The sequence below is a fragment of the Aptenodytes patagonicus genome, chromosome 1 (assembly GCF_965638725.1).
Source record: "Aptenodytes patagonicus chromosome 1, bAptPat1.pri.cur, whole genome shotgun sequence".
NCBI classification, from domain to species: domain Eukaryota; kingdom Metazoa; phylum Chordata; class Aves; order Sphenisciformes; family Spheniscidae; genus Aptenodytes; species Aptenodytes patagonicus.
The window spans coordinates 137,793,933-137,812,419 of record NC_134949.1 but is presented as its reverse complement, the minus strand read 5'-3'; the positions used below and the strand labels follow the sequence as shown (position 1 = coordinate 137,812,419).

The 18,487-nt window shown below is 39.4% G+C and overlaps 1 protein-coding gene across 1 annotated transcript in view; it reads left to right on the top strand.

Annotated features, from left to right (window-relative positions):
• PHEX (phosphate regulating endopeptidase X-linked) overlaps positions 1–18,487 on the top strand; it is a 109,713-nt gene that overhangs the window by 81,234 nt on the left and 9,992 nt on the right. Inside the window, exons 15-17 of the mRNA XM_076328889.1 lie at positions 2,076–2,134; positions 13,688–13,742; positions 16,957–17,024. Coding sequence (XP_076185004.1) covers positions 2,076–2,134; positions 13,688–13,742; positions 16,957–17,024 — 182 coding nt within the window. The remainder of the gene's footprint in view (positions 1–2,075; positions 2,135–13,687; positions 13,743–16,956; positions 17,025–18,487) is intronic.

Genomic DNA, 18,487 nt, shown 5'->3' with positions numbered 1-18,487 from the left:
GAGCGAAGCACATTAGCCTGTTTTGAAGTATTTGTTATCTGTCTCAGGCCCTTGATCCTGTGACTGGAAATGAAAGGCCCTGTTAGATACTCGCTCTAAGAAGGAGTTGCAAAAAGGGAAGGTTTGTTGTCCCAGAAGCCTTTTTCATGCTTAAAAGTTGCTGTTCGAGAGAACGGAAAGGCCATTGTAAGTAGAACAAGCCAACAGGGTGAGGTGGAAGTCACAATGCTATGTGTCTTTTTTCAAACTTACAGTAAAATCTAAATTAAAGTGTTGAGTGTTTCAGATGCGTCCCTTTCAGATGGGTTCACTCCTTGTCAAAAAAGGGACAGAGTAAAGGGACAGAGTCCTCCAGAGCTACTGCTAAGCCTGGAGAGCAGGTCCCAGCGCACAAGTGGCTGGCTTGCATCCTTCAAAACAGTTCAGCTGATTGCTGCTGTGAGCAAACATGAAATTGAAATGTAATTAAGCCCCTTAATTTTTTCTTTATCTCCTCACTATAAGCATTTTTTCTTCAATTTTCCATTATCTCACTACATTACCTCTAACTTAAATCTCTTTATTATAGAGGAAACAGAAAACACACCAGAAAACAACCTCCCCCTGCTCCTCCCCTTCAGAATCTCCTAGTAAACAAAACAGGGAGAGTTATCTCTGGCAATTAAAGCCTATAATGCGATGAATGGTTAAGATATGTACATGACATCACCCTTTGCTTTCATTGGTTAGTTTTACTAGTTGCTGCATTGTAAAATAAGCTGCTCAGCTTTGAAGATGAGAAAAGCAGACATATTTATTGATAAAAGACAGAATGCTGCCATTCTAAAACTCTCCCCTTTGTTCCGTGGTTTACGTGAGGACATCAGTTGCCAGAAAAACAGTCAGGATCTGCAGATAACTCATTCATTTGATGGTGCTATTTTAAAATGCAGATCATGTACGTGAACGTCACTGACATCACACGTTTTCCCTGTTCTGATAGATCTTCCTTTGTCTTACACTTTGTTTTGGAGCTCCCATCTCTTTTTGAAAGACATTTCCCAAAGCAATTGCATTGCGTTCATTTGGCTTTACAAAACTTCTGAGTAATGCATTGCTAAAGACATCAGGATGTTCCTGTTTGGACATTTACTAGAGTTGCTTCTAATTTATTATGAATTAACCACTAATTCTCATCATCTTTATTACTTTTATTACTGTTCTTTTATCTCAGTTCTTCCGTATAAAATCAGAAAGTGACATCTTGGACTCACTGAACTCAGAGTTTCATCTGAGGGGATCTGGGTCTTGCTGAAGCCAGTTGAGATTTTCCACTCATATGGGTGAAACCACTGTCAATATAGATGAGCTTAGACTAAGGAAATTCATAAATCTTATTTGCTATTCAAATCTAGGTTTCCCTCCAGTATGTATGAGAAATCTAACTATAAGAAGAAATGCTAATATTCTTTTTTAAGTTTGTTTTGCCTTGCAAGAGGTCCATTTGTTTATGAGCATGTTATGATAGCCATGTTCATTGTGTAGGATACAGAATGTGAAGCTGTTTATTTTGAATTTAGGTTCCTAGAAAGCACCTGCCCATGTTGCAGGCATCATCCTAATTGTTCAAGTTCAGCAAAGCATCTGAAGCCATTTCACTCATTTCAAAATGCTCTCCTCTAATTTCAAGAGGGAGTTTCTCCACACATGGTTGAAAGACACCTAAGAGAGTTTTCACAGCTGCTATCAGTGTTGCAGCCTCTGTTGGGTGAACTTCAGGTCGCCAGCATTGGCAGACTCCACAAGCACAACAGTCGCTTAGAAATAAAACAAATTAGGTAATAGGAAGCTTAACATTCACTCCTGTTGAACATTCATTGACTGTATGCACAAATAAAGCCATTAAACAATAGATTTCAATGTTCTAGAAAGTGTAGGTAGCATGTGTTGAAATGGAAAAATACTTAAACTTTAATATATCCTGGGTCCTTCACATTTTTGCTTCCTTCCACTGAGTTCACTTTTTATCTTTACTCATTCTATTCATAAAGATGTGTAAGTGTACTGACAGCCGATTTCTTTTGCTCTTACTACAGGTGGTTTACAAGCCCAACTACTGTAAATGCTTTTTATAGTGCATCTACCAACCAGATCAGTGAGTATCTGACTTCTGAGCCTCCTTATAAAGTGCCTGTTTGGGAAATGTATGTATCAAGCTTCAGATAATATCTATACAGTTTGTGTGTTTGTGACTGAAAATCAAAAGCTCAAACCTGGTAATTCAGCTGTGAGACACCTTAAGTGAGAAGATAGTTCCGGAAAAGCAAGGACTCCCACAAATTTGAATTACTGTTGCTTAATGAGTTACCCCCTGTCAGCTGAGTTGCAGTGACTGCTTGTGTGTGTACTCTGTCCTTTGCAAATGTTAGCTTGAATCACTTTTATTAAAGCTTAATGTTTCTGTCTCTGTTTTCTGTAGCAAAAACATGTGTACACATACCTCCATAAATATACAGTAACTCTTTAAGTGATAGCAACTCAGTCCTCTAGTATTAATAAATATATAGCAACAAATGTGACTAGAGGAGACTGTGACATAGACCAGAAAACTTAAGAAGCGGTGTCCAGCAGATTTGTTCAATACCTTCAAGGACAAGGAATGGTATCTGTAGTTAACTTAAAATTCTTACCTGTATAGTTTGATGAAATTATCTTGTATGTACACCACAACCTGTCTTATGCTAATTTTAGTTACTGGTTGGTTTTAGCGAGCATAAATCCTGGTTTGGAAGCATATAAGGTAAAAGAGCTGAGTTTTTCAAAGTTGTGTATGTATTTGGATGTTCATTCCCATTTGCTTTAACGGGACATTGCATAGAAAATTTCTAACTGGCATTAGAAGTCTATACCAGTATTTCTGTGTGCAACAGTGTTATCTTTACCCTGACACTTCTTTTAGCTCTTATTAGCTTTGCAAGTTAAGTCAGCCTTCTTGTTCTGTGTCATCAGGGTCTGGAAGGCAGCTGCCATAACCTCTGTGGTCTCAGTCCCCAAGGACAGGCATGTCAAAAATTGCTGAGTGACTCCCTTTTTCTCCTGAATCTCTTTTGCTCACAGAGAGAAGTAGTTTTTGAAATGCACAAAATGAATGTATCACACTGAAGAGGTTACAGCGGAGGACTGACAGCGGAGACTGGCAATCTGGCTCTGCTGGTATCTGCTCCTACCGATCTCTGTAAACCTTCAGAACCTGCCTTCAAACCACTCCCTTAAATTCTTTTGTGTCTGAGTGAGCTCATTTGTAAAGTGTGTGTGATAATTAGGCAGTTCTTTTGATTAAAATTAGTTCTAGGCCTAGACCGCTCTACCTTAGAGGGCTGCCATCATTAAGCAGCCACATTTTTTTTGCTCATCCGAGGGGGCACTTGAGGCAGACTTCCCTGAGCTGATCGGAGCTCTGAGGTACCTGTGAAGCAGTTCAGCTGCCGTTCCTGCTGAACTAAGCACCAGCCACCACTGCTGCTTCAGGTGTATCGTGTGAACGGAGAGGAAGCCCGGTCAGCGCGAAATGAGAACCATTGCTGTTACGTCTTCTTTAATATTGAGTCCTTTCAAGTTTCAGCAGCGTTCAGCTCTCTCAGCCTCTCTGCCATGGCACATTAGAGAAAGCTGTAACAAGAGGCCGGAGTCACTGAAGCTAAATTTCACACTCGCTGTCTCTAACAGTCTCACGAAGCAGGGAGCTGTCAAACGTAACCAATCAGTCATGGGTGTGGAGGCAATTGTATTTTCTATCATAACTGCTGACCTTCTTGTACTGCTGGCATCTGACCTTGAAGTTTGGATAGTGCTGCTCACTGTCCTTTTAAGACTCTTCCTTTGGTGGATCTTTCTGAACAAAACCTTCTCCTACCTGAGAGAGAGGTACAAATGTAATCATGCCCTAAAAATGATGCGCAATAAGAGGGAAGATTCACAGAAAGGCACAGTACAAACGGTCTTCCATTGCTGGCTGGTCTGATTTGCAGGGGAGGAGGCCGCTGTGAAATATGGGGGGAACATGCTTGGGTCTGAAGTTGCTGATAAGTATTTGTTACATCACAACTGAGTTCCCACTAATGCTGCTGGGAAAGAACTGCACTGCGAGAGACTGAAGTTTGTGAGCCTATGCATACTCACATTGCGTGATGTTATCTGCTGGGCAAATTTCACGCCCAGCAGTCATTACCGTACTGCTTTGCAGCTATGTTTTCAGTAATAATCCATAGAAAGTTCTGTAGGGGCTGGTGATATGCTAAAAAAACTGTGGGCTTTTTAAAGGCCCAGTTAAACAACAGAAAAAAAGTTCTACAAAAGAGAGTCATTTGAGAATAAGAAATAAGCGTGAACTTTAGCAAGTTAAATGTAAAGTGTATATAGCAAGCCCACAAAGTCTATATAGGAAGTATATAGCAGAGACTATGAGGACCAACTTTATAAGAGCATAAGAACTAATAATAAAACCTTTTTTCAAATGCATTGAAAGAGGAGAGTCTCTAAGGCATAAAAATAAGATAATTCTTTGCATTGGAAGAGTTTGGGAAGTTCTTACCCTGGAGCTTTTTCTTACAGGAGGTAAGTCCCAGGAAGTGTTTCAAATTTAGTGTCAATAGAATGTACTTTAGAAGAAATCATAAAATGAACTGTGACAAATATAAGGACCAGATAATATCCTCTCAGGTATTTCAAAGGAACTTAGACAAGAAACTGCCAAATGACCAGCTTTGATGTATAGCTTATCACTTATAGTGGCCTTAGCACAGGAAGAATAGATGTGGCAAGTGTCAAATCTGTTTTTTTCAGATCCAGAGGGATCTGCATAAAAAGTCATTCTAGCACCTCTATGAAGGAAACTGGTCGTGACCACAACATGAAGGAATAAGAGAGAATGAATAAGCATATGATATAATGGGGAAGAGTCAACATGACTTGGTTTTTGCTTTTTCTTTTAGAAAAAATTCATGCTTTCTTAGTCTATTAGAGTTTCTTGAAATTCAGAAAGCAAGTATGCATGCTTGATATATTATGTTTATTTCCACAGAACACTTTTGATAAGATTTTTTCCTAAGGCTATTAACTGGAAGTTGTCATGGGATAAGGAAGAAGGTCCTTTCATAAATTAATGACTGATTAGATATAAGATAAGGAGGTAGGAACAAATTACTTGTTTTCAAAATAGTTGGAGGGGTGTGTTACAAGGATCTGTGCTGGTCACTGTATTAGCAGATGATCTGAAAAAGAGGGTGTTCTGTTCTGAACAAAAAATCAGACAGATATAAACTTGGTCCAGGAGGACAGGTCCCTCTGCTACTGATTGCTGGAAGGTAGAAAGATAAGCTAGTAGAAGAATTACCTCACAGATAGGTGCCTGACACTCTTCCCCTATATATCTACTACTGGTCACTGCTGGAAATAAGAGAATGAACCAGATAGGCTCTTCATCTGCTTGAGTGCCCCTGCTCTTCAGTGAGCAAATTAGATTTCAGTGTGTTCAAGGCCCATCTATTTTTGCTCTTGGTAAATGAGTTTACTAAGAAGGAGAATTTGAGAAATGAGAATTTTAAAATGTGTAATAGAAATTGTTTCTGGAAAGCAGCTTCTACATTAACTGGAAAATACTTGGTTCCAAAGTTGATTCTAAAAATTAAGACCGTTCAGTTTGGAAATGGAAATGTACTGTGTGTTGTTATCAACATAACCACAGCAACTCCAAACTTGATTAGTCACTGAAGGATTCGTGAAAGAGTTTAGAGAAGAAGCAACATCAGTGCCTTGACCCATGGATTCTGAAAAGGAGCTATCATCAGGTACCTGCAGAAGTGGAGGAGAACGTGGAGGTCCTGATCACTTCTGAACTTTAGGAAGATGCTTTTGCTTTCTGTGCTCAGAGCACAGGGAGGTCTCTGACACACTCTTGATGGAAGGATTACAGATTCTTCTGTCTTTGTAGTCTGTATCACTGACATAAGCATTAAACAAGAAATCACTGCAATCTCCGTACAAGTCCATGCAATCTTCAAATACAGGCAAGCTGTTAGTGTTTTTAACTTGACTACTTGACTACTCAATTACTTGAAAGAAAAGGTCTTTCCTCACTAAAAGTGAAAATTAATAGAGTAGAAACTAGGTGATTTAGAAAATTACTAGATTTGGGAGAATACAGCAAAACTTGCATATGCAGTAGATTGTAACAAATTTTGCTGCACTTCAGTGCAAACACCCTTATGTTTGCTATTGTTTCATTTAATTTTCATTACTAAACTATTGATAACTTGAATGGCCAACAATTGTGTTAATATCTCCAAAGGAGAAATAAGCAGATGTATCAAGATAAGATGTGCTGCAAAGAGCAGAGTTATAAAATATGTTACATATAATTTATCTTATTATTATACAAGTTTACTCCTGGTGTTCTCTATATGAGTTCTATTTATTTATTTCCTCTTTTTCCATAATTTGAAGTGTCTTGGATTATCAACCATACATATTTCTAATGGTTGTTAAGAATTTTCCAATTCTAGTTTGAATCATTTTTTTATTTTCTTTGTATTTGCTAGTCAATTTTCCCTCAATTACAGGTACTTAACAAGGACAACAGGTACATGTCATTGCCTTTAGATTCTAAAAAGGTATCTAAGCACACTTCATATAATCTAAGCAGCATGAATACTATCTTTTTAATTATCATTATTGGAACACAAAAACACTTTCCCAAAGACTGTTTATTTTAATGAGCTCTAGAGCAGTCAACAAGTATGTGCTGAAAATAGATAGAAGTGATGATCAAAGTATGCTAGCATACTTCTGTTGAAGAAAAGGGTTTTTTTCATTACGGCACTAAAATATTGGCCCTTGAATATGTTACGGATAGAAGGGAACTGCTCATTAGACATTTGGTGTATTTAATTTTCTTTCCAAGTGTAAATATGTATGCCTCTAGAATATATCAAAAAAAGTAATGTTTGTGGCTCGTGAACAGTAATGAAAGAAAGATTTACAGTGCACTGAGGCAAATATAAGCAACACACTCATGAGGTGTAAGCTTGAATAGATGTATTGGATAATTAACTACTGTTGATATTATCTCTGTAAGTTTATACCCATGGTCCTTCTAAGTCATTTGTGCTCGTACCGCAGTTCTCTAGTGAAAGTCAAGAGGCCTCTTTAGGGAGCGGCTTCATTACATGTTACAGGAAGAAGATATAATCTAAAACAGAATTTTCAAATTACGTTCAAATTAGCATTCACAGAGAAAACCAGGGCTGAGAGCTCATATTAGCCAGTAAGTATCATCTTTATGCAAAGTGGCATGCAGATATTGATGCTGGCAGCTTGCTGATGCTGTGAGTTGCAAGGGAGAACTATTATCTTGCCAGGAGCCAGGGAAGTCCCAGCAAACAGCACACAGTGCTGTGGCCAGGGGAGGACGAGGGGACTGCGTGTAGGGGCACTTTCTCTTCCCTTAAGAACTAGACTAATTGGAAGGTTATTGATGAAGTAGTTTCAAGTGCGCCATTAGTTTCCAGGATGTTAATGAACATAACAGATTTGGACTGAACACTTTCTAAGCCCTGTTATTAAGTAAGCTTTAAGTGTTCTTAAGTAAGCCCTCATTTTCAGTTTTCCCTATTTACTAATGACCAGTATTCTCTTTTATTTAATTACGGTCACAGGTGAGATGAGGCATGATCCTTACATCAATTTTTTATTTCTTCTTCCTAAAATTCTTATCTATAAAAGTATAAAATAGGAGGTTCTTTGTTCTTTTCTTCTGGGGAATCTAGTGAGTTGTTTCCTTTAGAAAATAAAGATTAAAATTTCTTGTATAAACAGGTATTCTCACGTTTCCTAGTCCCTTAGCATACAGTATTCCTTGTCCCATCACAAACCATCACACGTTTCTCCTCACAATCCCCTACTGAGGTTGGGGAAATGCTGGGTTCTCTCTTTTTCACGAGCAGCAAAGATTCTCTTGTCAGGTGAAGCAGAAACTGAGCCAAGAATTGAACCAAAGGCTGCTGAGTCCTCTGCTTAAAGACCATCCCTCTTCTTTATCTGTTAATGAATTTATTTACTACTCAGAAAGTTAAGTTTTGTACTCATGCAAAACATGGAACAGTTACTGTGCCTTACACAATTTATGGTTTCTGTCCTCTTTGTCCACAGGATAAAACTTGAAATTAAGCATAGGATTCAGGTCCATGTTATGGCAGAGAGTTTGTTCGTAACCACCTTCATATAGGTGCTCAAAGCTGTCTGGGATGCTCTACAGTATCCGATATGTTTCCTCATGTCTGATGTATCTGAGACAGAACTTGCAGAAGACCCTTGCCCATCAAGACTGGTAGCTAGAGCCCAAGCAGGACATGCAAAGTCATCTCAAAAGGCACTGGGAAGAGATTCAGTTGTCCAAACAGAAGACTGTGGAACCATTTTAAACAAATGTATCTTGACCTTTGTGCTGTTTTTAGATAACTAACCAACACCCTAGTCATCTTCAGGTTTAATTCCTTATGTGAATTCAATATCCTTTGTTTACTGACCAGCAATTAGTCTTCTGCTTATATCTTATGCCCTTAAAACTTTCCATCTGAATTGATTCAATGACACTTGAAAAACAGGTTACAGCTTTTAAACACATCTGAGAATTGCCAGTACAAAAATTGGCAGAGTACCCTGTATATGACACAATTTAGCACAGCTGTCTCCCATATGTACTATTTACATACTGGATTCACTAGCCTGCCAGAAGTTGCTTTAAACAAATCAACTAATAATTGGAAATTGTAAATGCACTGACTTGGAATAAGGCTTTACTACATCTTGTCTTGCTCAGTTAAAAATATCACGCAATATAACTGAATAATGCAGTTGAACTATAGAATTTGAATTCACATTTAGATTTGAACTCCAAATTTCCTCATGATTTGGTGAGCCATGTGTTTTTAGTTTACTTCATCCATTATTAGCCTGCATCGTTTCAACGAACTATCAGATGAAATGTGATTGCTTGTGTCTCCTCGGTGAAGTAACAATATTACACTGAGTCTCACGGTGTTAATCTGCAAAATATGTATAATAATACCATAAAGGTATTAGCTGGTAAATGGATTCATTAATGGCAGTAAAGCCCCTGTAAAAGTGAAAAAAAAAAAAAATTGTTTCAAATTTGAAATACATTCTAAGAAGCTTTATAGCACCTTGCTGCAGAGAGAGGCTGAAAATTGATATAATGGATAAAATGAAGCTAGAAGCCTTCAATTAAGTTAAAAGTAGTCCTGCACAGGTAAAGAGTGCTGTCAGAGCTTCAAGATCAGCATAAATTCAGGGTAAAATATTTGAAGTAAACCAGATGTACTTCACTGCTTGAAATGTCCCTGCGTTCCAGAGCAGTAAGGTGAGTAAGAGGAAAGTTCAGTAAATAGTCACTGTTCAAGGGTCCAGACACAGGGGTTAAGAAAGCCAAAGCCTACCTGGAAATGAGTCTGGTGAGGGATGTGAAAGGCAACAAGAAACATTTCTGCAAGTGTAGCAGCAACAGAAGAAAGTCTAGGGAAAATATGGTCCCACTGCTGAATGGGAGCAGGGGACCTGGTGACAAATGACATGGAAAAGGCCGAGGTACTCAATGCCTTCATTGCCTCAGTCTTTACTGATAAGACTGGCTTTCAGGAAACCCAGGCCCTTGAGACCAGAGGGGAAGTCTGGAGCAAGGAGACTTACCCTCAGTGGAGGAGAAGAAGGTTAGGGAACAGACTGGGCAGACACAAGTCCATGGGCTCTGACAGGGTGCACCTACAAGTGCTGAAGGAGCTGGCTGATGTCATTCTGAGGCCACTCTTGATTATCTTTGAAAGGTTGTGGTGACTGGGGGAGGTTCCTAAGGATTGGAAAAAAGCAGGTGCCACTCCTATCTTCAAGAAGGAAGATCCGGGGAACTACAAGCTAGCCAGCCTCACATCAGTCCCTGTGTACATGATGGAGTAAATCCTGGAAAGAGTTTCCTTGACCAGCCGCCTTTGATGAGATGACTAGCTCGGTGGATGAGGGGAGAGCCATGAATGTGATTCATCTTGACTTTAGCAAGACTTTCAGCACTGTCTCCCTTAATATTCTCAAATACAAACTGCTTAAGAATGGCCTGGCCAAGTGGATAGCCAGGTGGACTGAAGACTGGTTGAACTGCTGGGCTTAAAGGGTTGTGATCAGAACTGCTGGGCTCTAAAGTGTTGTGATCAGTGGCACAAAGTCCATCTGGAGGATGATCTAGCCTGGCTGTCCCACCTTGTCACCTGTAAGATGCATGGATGTAGGGTATCAGTGCTGTTCTGTGACAGCTTGAACTCGGCTGCCCACAGATCTCCAGTGCTCTTGTGGCATGTGACACCAGTACCTATCTCTGATGCTGCAGTCCTATGACATTGCTCCAAAAATAGGTAGGTTGGAAGAAGGTAGGCAAGGCAGATTCTGCAAGTCCAGGTCCCACATATGGCAGATAGGTTTGTGTGGGGTCTGTAATAAGACAACAGTTTTCCTTCTGTGTGCTGTTGGTGAGTAATGACCTTGAGTGTAGGCTCCGAGCCTGCACTAGCAATAAAGTGTACGGAGAGAGAGGCTTTCAGCCTGTATCCCTCTTCTGGGGCAGTGTAGAGGGAGAAAGCGTGAAAAGATACAATACGGGCTAAATTTATGGTGAAGTGTTAGCTTAAAGTACCTTCCCAGTGCCTGTATCCATTCCTTAAGATGTGAAATTCTCTGAAGTCTGGCTGACTTACTCCTCCAGATCAGTACTTTCCTTGCTTGAACTCCAGTGGCATGTAAATAATCTCATTAGTATTTATTGCTTCTACAGCCTACTATGAGCTCTCTGAGTTTTGTCATTAATTCTTTTAGGTACAATATGCCAAGCAAGAAACAGACTTCACTAGGGAATTGCCTAAATTGAGGGATTCAAAACAGCACAAAATAAGAAACTGTCGGGTGATCTATCTCCTGTTATAATTTCAAGGAGATTCTAGGTCTAGGACGTTGTTATCCTTGTTCCCTCCAAGGGTAATCTGGTTGATTATCCTCTGCCTGAGAGAGACATTGCATACAGAGGCATGCCCTGCGTTGCCAACTCCGAATCTGTTCCTTGTAGTGTTGCAATAGCGGACAAGCACCCTCCCTCATTTAGTGCTACTAATCTCTGGAGAACAAGGCACCTTTGCTTTACTAGCTGCCCAAGGATCACTGTCAAAACTAGATTTTTTTTTTTTTTAAAGAAAAAAAAATCCTGTTGTGGGTAATACATTCCAGTTCCCTGAGTTTTTCTTAAATGTGTATTACATTCTAGTGGCTTCTGACTCTGCTTTGGCCTGAAAATACTTCCTAGGCTTCCTTTAGTGCAGTCAAACTACAAAGGTGTTTCACACAGCTGCCCAGAAGCAGAAACCACTCCTTCAACATGCTCTATGCTCAGGCACATCTTACCTAAAATGGATCCTGACTTTGAGTAAAATAATTATCAACCTGTTGTATGGATTCGGGATTGGAGCTTCTTCCCGTTCATTCACATGACTTGTTCAGTGGAAACTTTATCCCGTGGCTTAACTCATATCTGATGGTGTTTCAGCAATGTCCTATGAAGACACCTTTAGGTTATACTTCTTAGATGGATGAGCCTGAGTGAAGGTTTGCACCTAGTTTACTGTAAATAATGTATATTACCTCTACGTGGCACACAGACAAGTGCAAATTCACTACACAAGTCTATACCTGGATGAAATAATTGCAGCTCCTTACAAGATCTTGATAGCCTCTTGGTGTGGTGACAGGCACACAGGATCATGTGATCCCTAAACATGAATTGTGGGGTGACTGTGCTGCCTTGGTTCATACCATCTCAGTATGGGCTCATTTGTTCATTTTGGCCGCAGTTCCTCTCATCTGGTGTTGAGGGGAGAGGATCATTCAGGGTTAGCGAACCCTAATGATTCCTTCATTAAATGGTCTCTTTGGCATGTCCAAAAACCTTTCCTGATGTTCAATATTTGGAACGAACCAGGCAATGTAGTTCAGACTAGATTTCCAGCTCTTAACACCAGCTCTTAACTTAGTGTACTAACAAGCAATTTTCATCAGGTTGCGTGAGTGTACCGTTGCTGTGAGATGTTTAAAAACATACATAGTAAATGCTCTTCTGTGTGTGCTGGGCGGCAAAGAGAGTTAGATCAGGAAAACTTTGTCCTTGACATTGGTACAATTGTGTTTTGTAGCACTGGAAAAGCAAATGATAACATGCTTGAAACAACAAAACAGCATCTGGAGAAGCAAGAGAAAAAAAAACACTCAGAAAATAAGTTTGAAAAACACACTTTTTGTAAGCTAATTGCAAATAGGTAGTCAAGGCAGCCAGGGAGGAGCAGCAGAAAAAAGCAGATGGGCAGGCCAGGAAGACGTGCCACTTGCCACATCATTTGACATGAATTACACTCAGCATATTGTCTTTAAAGACTTTGTATGGAAAGGGCAAAAATCTTGCCTTACAATTTTTCTCAGATACAAAGAAACCCGTGTCCTATTTATCAACAAAAAACTGAATAGGGTCAGAATCAAGTGAATGTGGTTTTTGTTTTGATCTGAGTGGCCAGATCTTTCTTGAAGAGAGACCCATAAGCTGAAGCAGAGGTTCCTAGGAAAGCAAGCGAATCACCTGAGGAAACTGGTTCCTCATTCACAAAGTGATGTCCATATGAGGTAACCTTCAAAGTAGGTGTATGCCCGTGCTTTATAGATGGGAATTCCTGCCATGAGACATTAAATTCCACATTTGGGTCTGGAAGGACTGCACTTTTCACCAGCATTTGAAAACTTTGACCATAGGTGTCTGTTTTATTTAGCAGTTCTTCGGGCTGTTAAATTGTTACCACGTTCAGCTCCACTGTCTTCAGAATCGTGTCACTGAAATGTCATCCAGGTATTGGAAATAGCGCTGTGACTTTGAATTTGAGGAACAATTTTGGTTCCTATGTGCAACATCAGTAGATCATCACTCACTAGAGTGTCTCCACTGACAGGTTTTTGGCGACTAGTTAGTTTACCAGAAGCAGCCAGGTAATTCCCGTAGCTAGACTGACTCTACAGCCTTAATAGTCTACAGCTTTCCTTTACTGAAGTGCCTAAGTGTGTTCATTTACCTTTGATTTTCATAGACTATATAGAATTAGGCTTACATTTTATCACTTCCATATGTCTCTTGCTGCACTGAAGCCTCACTAAGCCAACAGTTTCATTATTCTTGCATTTTTCCTATATATTCTCTGTTGATCTGTCAACATCTGAGGGCATTCCGATAGTTTTCTTCTTTTTCACAGGAAACACTAGGTGTTTAATTACAAGAACACATGCACTTACACACACACAGACATGCGTGCAGCCACAGAAGAAAATAAAGTTCTCGCAGTGCAGCATGTTGTTGCCATTGTGGTCCTGAAGGAGGGAGGATCTCTGCTTCTTCTCAAAGATCCTCTCTACTGCATTCTGAAACTACCACCTGAGGGAAAGGTCCTCTAGCAAAACCTTCTGAAGCTAAACAAAAAAAGTCATAAAATCCAAACCCTTGGGCCTTGTGACTGTTATTCAGCTGTATTGAACTAGGGACCTAACTGTTATTTTTTTGCTATTGCAGGATTCCCAGCAGGAGAATTGCAAAAGCCTTTCTTTTGGGGAACAGAGTATCCTAGGTAAGTACTGCACCAGGGCACCTCTTACACCTGAAAATGAGGAATAACAGGGAAAGGTATTGGAAATACGTATAGATGGAGAAGAGGGCATGGAGAAGAAGGCTACGCTTCTGAAGACGACCAACAGGTAGTGCACAGGAATACTGTGTTGTCCTTCTGTAGGGAAAGCTTGGCCCTTGGGTTGTGTGTTCTTCCCTGCTGCGTCCTGCTTTTACTATTGAAAAACCAGACTTTGAAAACTGCTGCTTTGTGCGATAACTTTGCTTACCCTTGGGAGATGTATGTGCTGCTGTTGTCTTAAGCTGATGACTGATTTCTCACAGGAATTGCTAATTAAGTGCACCTGAGTGGAAGTGTTTCAATACTATAGCATGCAGATGCAGCAGTGTGCACACGGCAGGTATTAAAAGGAATTGTAAATCAGGTAACTAACACTTCCTGAACAGAAGCGAATACCCTGAGAAGCCATTTATTATCAGTTTATTGTTCACTTTCTGCTAAAATCTAAGATTAACAGTGGGCCTTCACCTGTGCCTGTTGAGGTGCATGAGAATATCTCCATGTGCATAAGTGATTGCCTGAGCAGGCCCCTGTGTTACTGTAGCTGAGGAAGAGTAATTATAGGTCACATATATTTAATTTTGAAAAATCACTGCTTTTGTGCAGTTCAATAACTTTCTATTTTAGGGCAGGGTAAGACCATGTAAAGTTTCTGACAGCAGTGTCTGAAAATTATTTTGCAGTTATATAAAGCCAGTTACTGGTGAAACATATCCTTAATAAATCTTTGTTAAAAAAAATTGAACTTTTAAAACATTTTGGGTTTGCCATCTTCCAATCTGGATGTGACCTTGTAAACAGGAAATTTGGCAATATATGTAGAGAGGCACATTCAATTTAGGAACAAATGAATTTGCATTCAAAGAGAATTCTTATGAGCTAAGTGACTTTCTAAGTGGTAATTGGGGACAGAAGAAAGTCCTTTCTTGTTAAGATGAACTTATTTACTGCTGTGGTTATTGTAGACCTGTTTCCGGCTTTGCTTTCTGAAGAGATTTCTCTATACCCTGACCTTCTGCCATACTGATAAAATTGTGGTTCTTTCAAAGAATTATACTTTGCTCATTTCTCTTCTTTAAAGGTTACCTTAGCTTAAATTGGTTTTGCTTGAGTACGTATCAAAATGAAATTTAGTAAACAAATGTAGCTGGTTTATATCAGACAACAGATTGCTTTTGTCCTTGAAATATTCTGGATCTGTTTTCTGTCTGCTTAAAAGAAACAGTACATTGCACTGGAACAGAAAAATCATCAAAAAGTCATCAGCACTTGCTGGAAAACTGATTTAGCAAATATTTAACATTTAGTGGCGTTTTAGTGTCCGGTTCCAGCATAACCACAGCTGCATCTCTTTGCATAAAGGGAAACTAAGTTATCACTTTACATCTCAGTACGTGAAATAAAATGCCATTCAAATGCCATCATTCATAGTTACGAGTCTTCAGTGCCAGATATATTGAAACAGAGACTTCAAACTACCTGAGTTGGTAGCTTCTTTACAGTCCTCTGAGCCTCCCCAGTCCCAGAAAGTTCCCCTCTAATATGGTACCTGTTGGGCTGCACCTAATCCCCTCCATCTCTGTCCAGCTGTGCCCCAGAAGTGAAGAGCATGAACAGAGCTGGGAGCATTTCTGGCAAAAACGTTGTTGAGCTGGAGAAAATGCTGAAGGGGGTTCACAGAAGCAAAGGCCAAAATTCACCCCAAACTTCACCCCATCTTTTGGAGCTGGGGAAAACCCTAGGAATGCCCAGACAGCAGCCTATTCTTTGTCCCTGTCACTCGTGGTGACCGAGAACCTTGAGGAAAAACAAGATGTATTTAGGGCTTATTGGTTCTTCTTGATCTCTTTACATGTTTTGTGCCATTCTTTTTATACTTCTCCAGCTGCAGAAAATCCTGTATAACCACTTCAGATGTGGAAAACAAGTCTAATATAGTACATTTAGTATGGATAATTATCACTGTGTGCTACACAAGGTCGCAAATTTGTCAGATAAAAGGATGATATTTCCATTGCTGAAATGTATAATTTTAACCAACATTTTTTAGTGAAGGTTTGCAATAGTACTTGGTGCGGGGTGGGGGTGGGGGAACCGGTAGGGAAGATTTTATCACATGCAAATTACCTTTCAGGAAAGAAAAAAACAAAGTGAAGAATTGTCATGGGAGCAGGGGGAATTAAATCATATAATAGTTTTTGGGCATGACTGAGATGAGCAATTAGTGCGCTATGGATCATTAGGTCCAGTAATAACATGTTACTTCAAAACTCTCTGCCTTTCTCCTATTTCAATACAATGTGTTAGAAATACTATAAGCTACTTTGAAGTGTGGCATCTCAATAACTGAAATAATTAAAATCACAAAGAACGACAAATGAGAGATGCATTTAGTACATCACTTCCCCCCCCATATCCACTGCATTTGATATAAAAAAGCTGTGAACCTTTCCCACTTTCATCCCTATTTCTCCCAGATGCATGTTTATTTGGATATAACAAGGAAAATATAATTAGTTGTCAATCAGGAATACAAAATATTTCTGTCTATTCTGGTTCTCTGGTGCATTAGAGGTGACTATAGATCACGTCTTATTCCTGTGCAGGTGCAAGGAAATTGTATGACCTCTCTTTTTAAAATGGAAGGGAGATCTGTTTAATGCTTTACAAACTGGCGTCAGTCATTTGCAAGTCTGTTTGTTGCATGTCAGTGAGGAATGATTGGAGCTGGCATTACGGAAGCCCATTTCAGCCTTTCATCTATTCTTTTTTCATGATGCTGCTAAGAGAATAATTTCGCCTATAACTTTGTCCTGTTCTTGGTTAGAATATACACAATGCAGGCAGCTGAAGGAGACATTTTGGAGCTCATATGATGCTAATAAGAGATTTGGTTAGAAGAGTGAACCATCATAATGCTTTTTAAAGTTTTATATTAAAGGTTGTTTTTAAACAAGTAAGAGTTTAACATTAAGACTTTCAACAACTTTAAGTCAAAATTGTGCAGGTATGATTTTTAGTCCCATTCCCTACCCCACCGCCAGTTTAAATAAATAGTGATCTTTCCTGAGGTAGAAATCTGTTTGATTCTTCTGTCCTTTGATGCTCATGAGTGTAGACACTTTCTGAGGAAACCGCTTTCTTTGTGTTACAGGTCATTAAGCTACGGTGCCATAGGAGTGATTGTTGGCCATGAGTTTACTCATGGATTTGATAGCAATGGTGAGTATTTGTCTATATGTTGATAACTTTCTTTTTTAACAGAGTTGACAGATTAGAAAGCTGATTTTTATATGCTTTAGCTTTTTTATTGTTTTGTTATTTAACAATGCTGAATTGCGTGAAAAAATTATAAAGTTGTATTTTTTATTTATTTACATACAATCATCTTGCTTGTCTGAACCAGATTTTGTTTGGTAAGGAATACCACAAGCTTGGCACTTTCTGTTTATTTTGAATGGAAACTAAATCAACAACAGATTCAGAAAATCCTGGTTGGGGGGAGTGGGAAAGCCAAAGGGATAACTTCTGATTGATAAAAACGATTTCCAAGAAAGCTTTTCATTTCAGTTTTGACTTTTTTTCAAAAGACAATTACATACAAATATTAAAATACAACACTGGAACAAATGTGGAACAGAAAACGTATTGCAAAATATTAAAAAAAAAAAATTAAAAAAAAAAAAGAGCGAGAAAGAAGAAATGGTCTGAAAATGTCAAACTAACTGTCCTGAAAAACTGGGTGGAGTGGGGCGTTACCACCATCTAATTTCGGCTATCTCAGTAAAGTGCTTTTTAAAATCGGGCTCCTGAGAGAGAGGGGGGGAGAGAGAGAGAAACACAAACCTCCTCCTCCGGGGAGCAATTCTGAGTGTCTGACTGACATCCTGCTCTGACTCACTGTCTAGAGAAACCTCTTTCCATTGAAAATATAGGGAGTTTAAGGAAAAGCAGACTTCTAGCTCACTGCCTAACCAAAGTTAGGTTGCTTATGTTGCGTTACTTTGAATACCTTTCAAAAAATAAAAGGAAAACCTTGTACCCTGTTGGCACTGCTCCACAACATTTTGCCTAAGCAAACATTTCTGAATGGAGAAATGTTTCTTCGTAAGCTCCCATCTGCCCTACCACTTCCATATCATACAGGTTATGGTGTAGCAAGTACATCCATGTATTTGAGTGGATAGTTTGATTTGATAAACTTGGCTTCTGGAACCGACCTTCATTTGAGCATAGCATGGTTAAGAGACTCTGCTACAGAGGATATTACAGCACTTGAGTATCGGCTGATTTTTCCATCTTGCAGTGTGATGTGGAGGACCTGGACTTAGTTTTCAGTGCTGACCCAACGTTCCTAAAAGTCTGGCAGTCGGGTCTTATATAGTCTTTTGTTGCACAAAGGTAGACACAAGACATGTTAGGACTTTTTTTGAGAGCAGGTGTAGCTGCCCATGTGGATGCAACCTTGCTCTGTGATTTGATTCTTCATTATGACTGCAGGAAAGAGAGGTAGGGAGCAGCCAGTAGACAGGATACCAAGTACTGAAGATGTTTTCTTTCATCTTTTCATTTCTTTATTTTTTCCCTGTGTGTTGTCTTGTTCAAGATGACAAATTCCCTAGGGATGTATTTATTTCTATATTTGGAAGGTAAGAGCCTGGGCAAGAGATAGTAGTCTGCTTAGG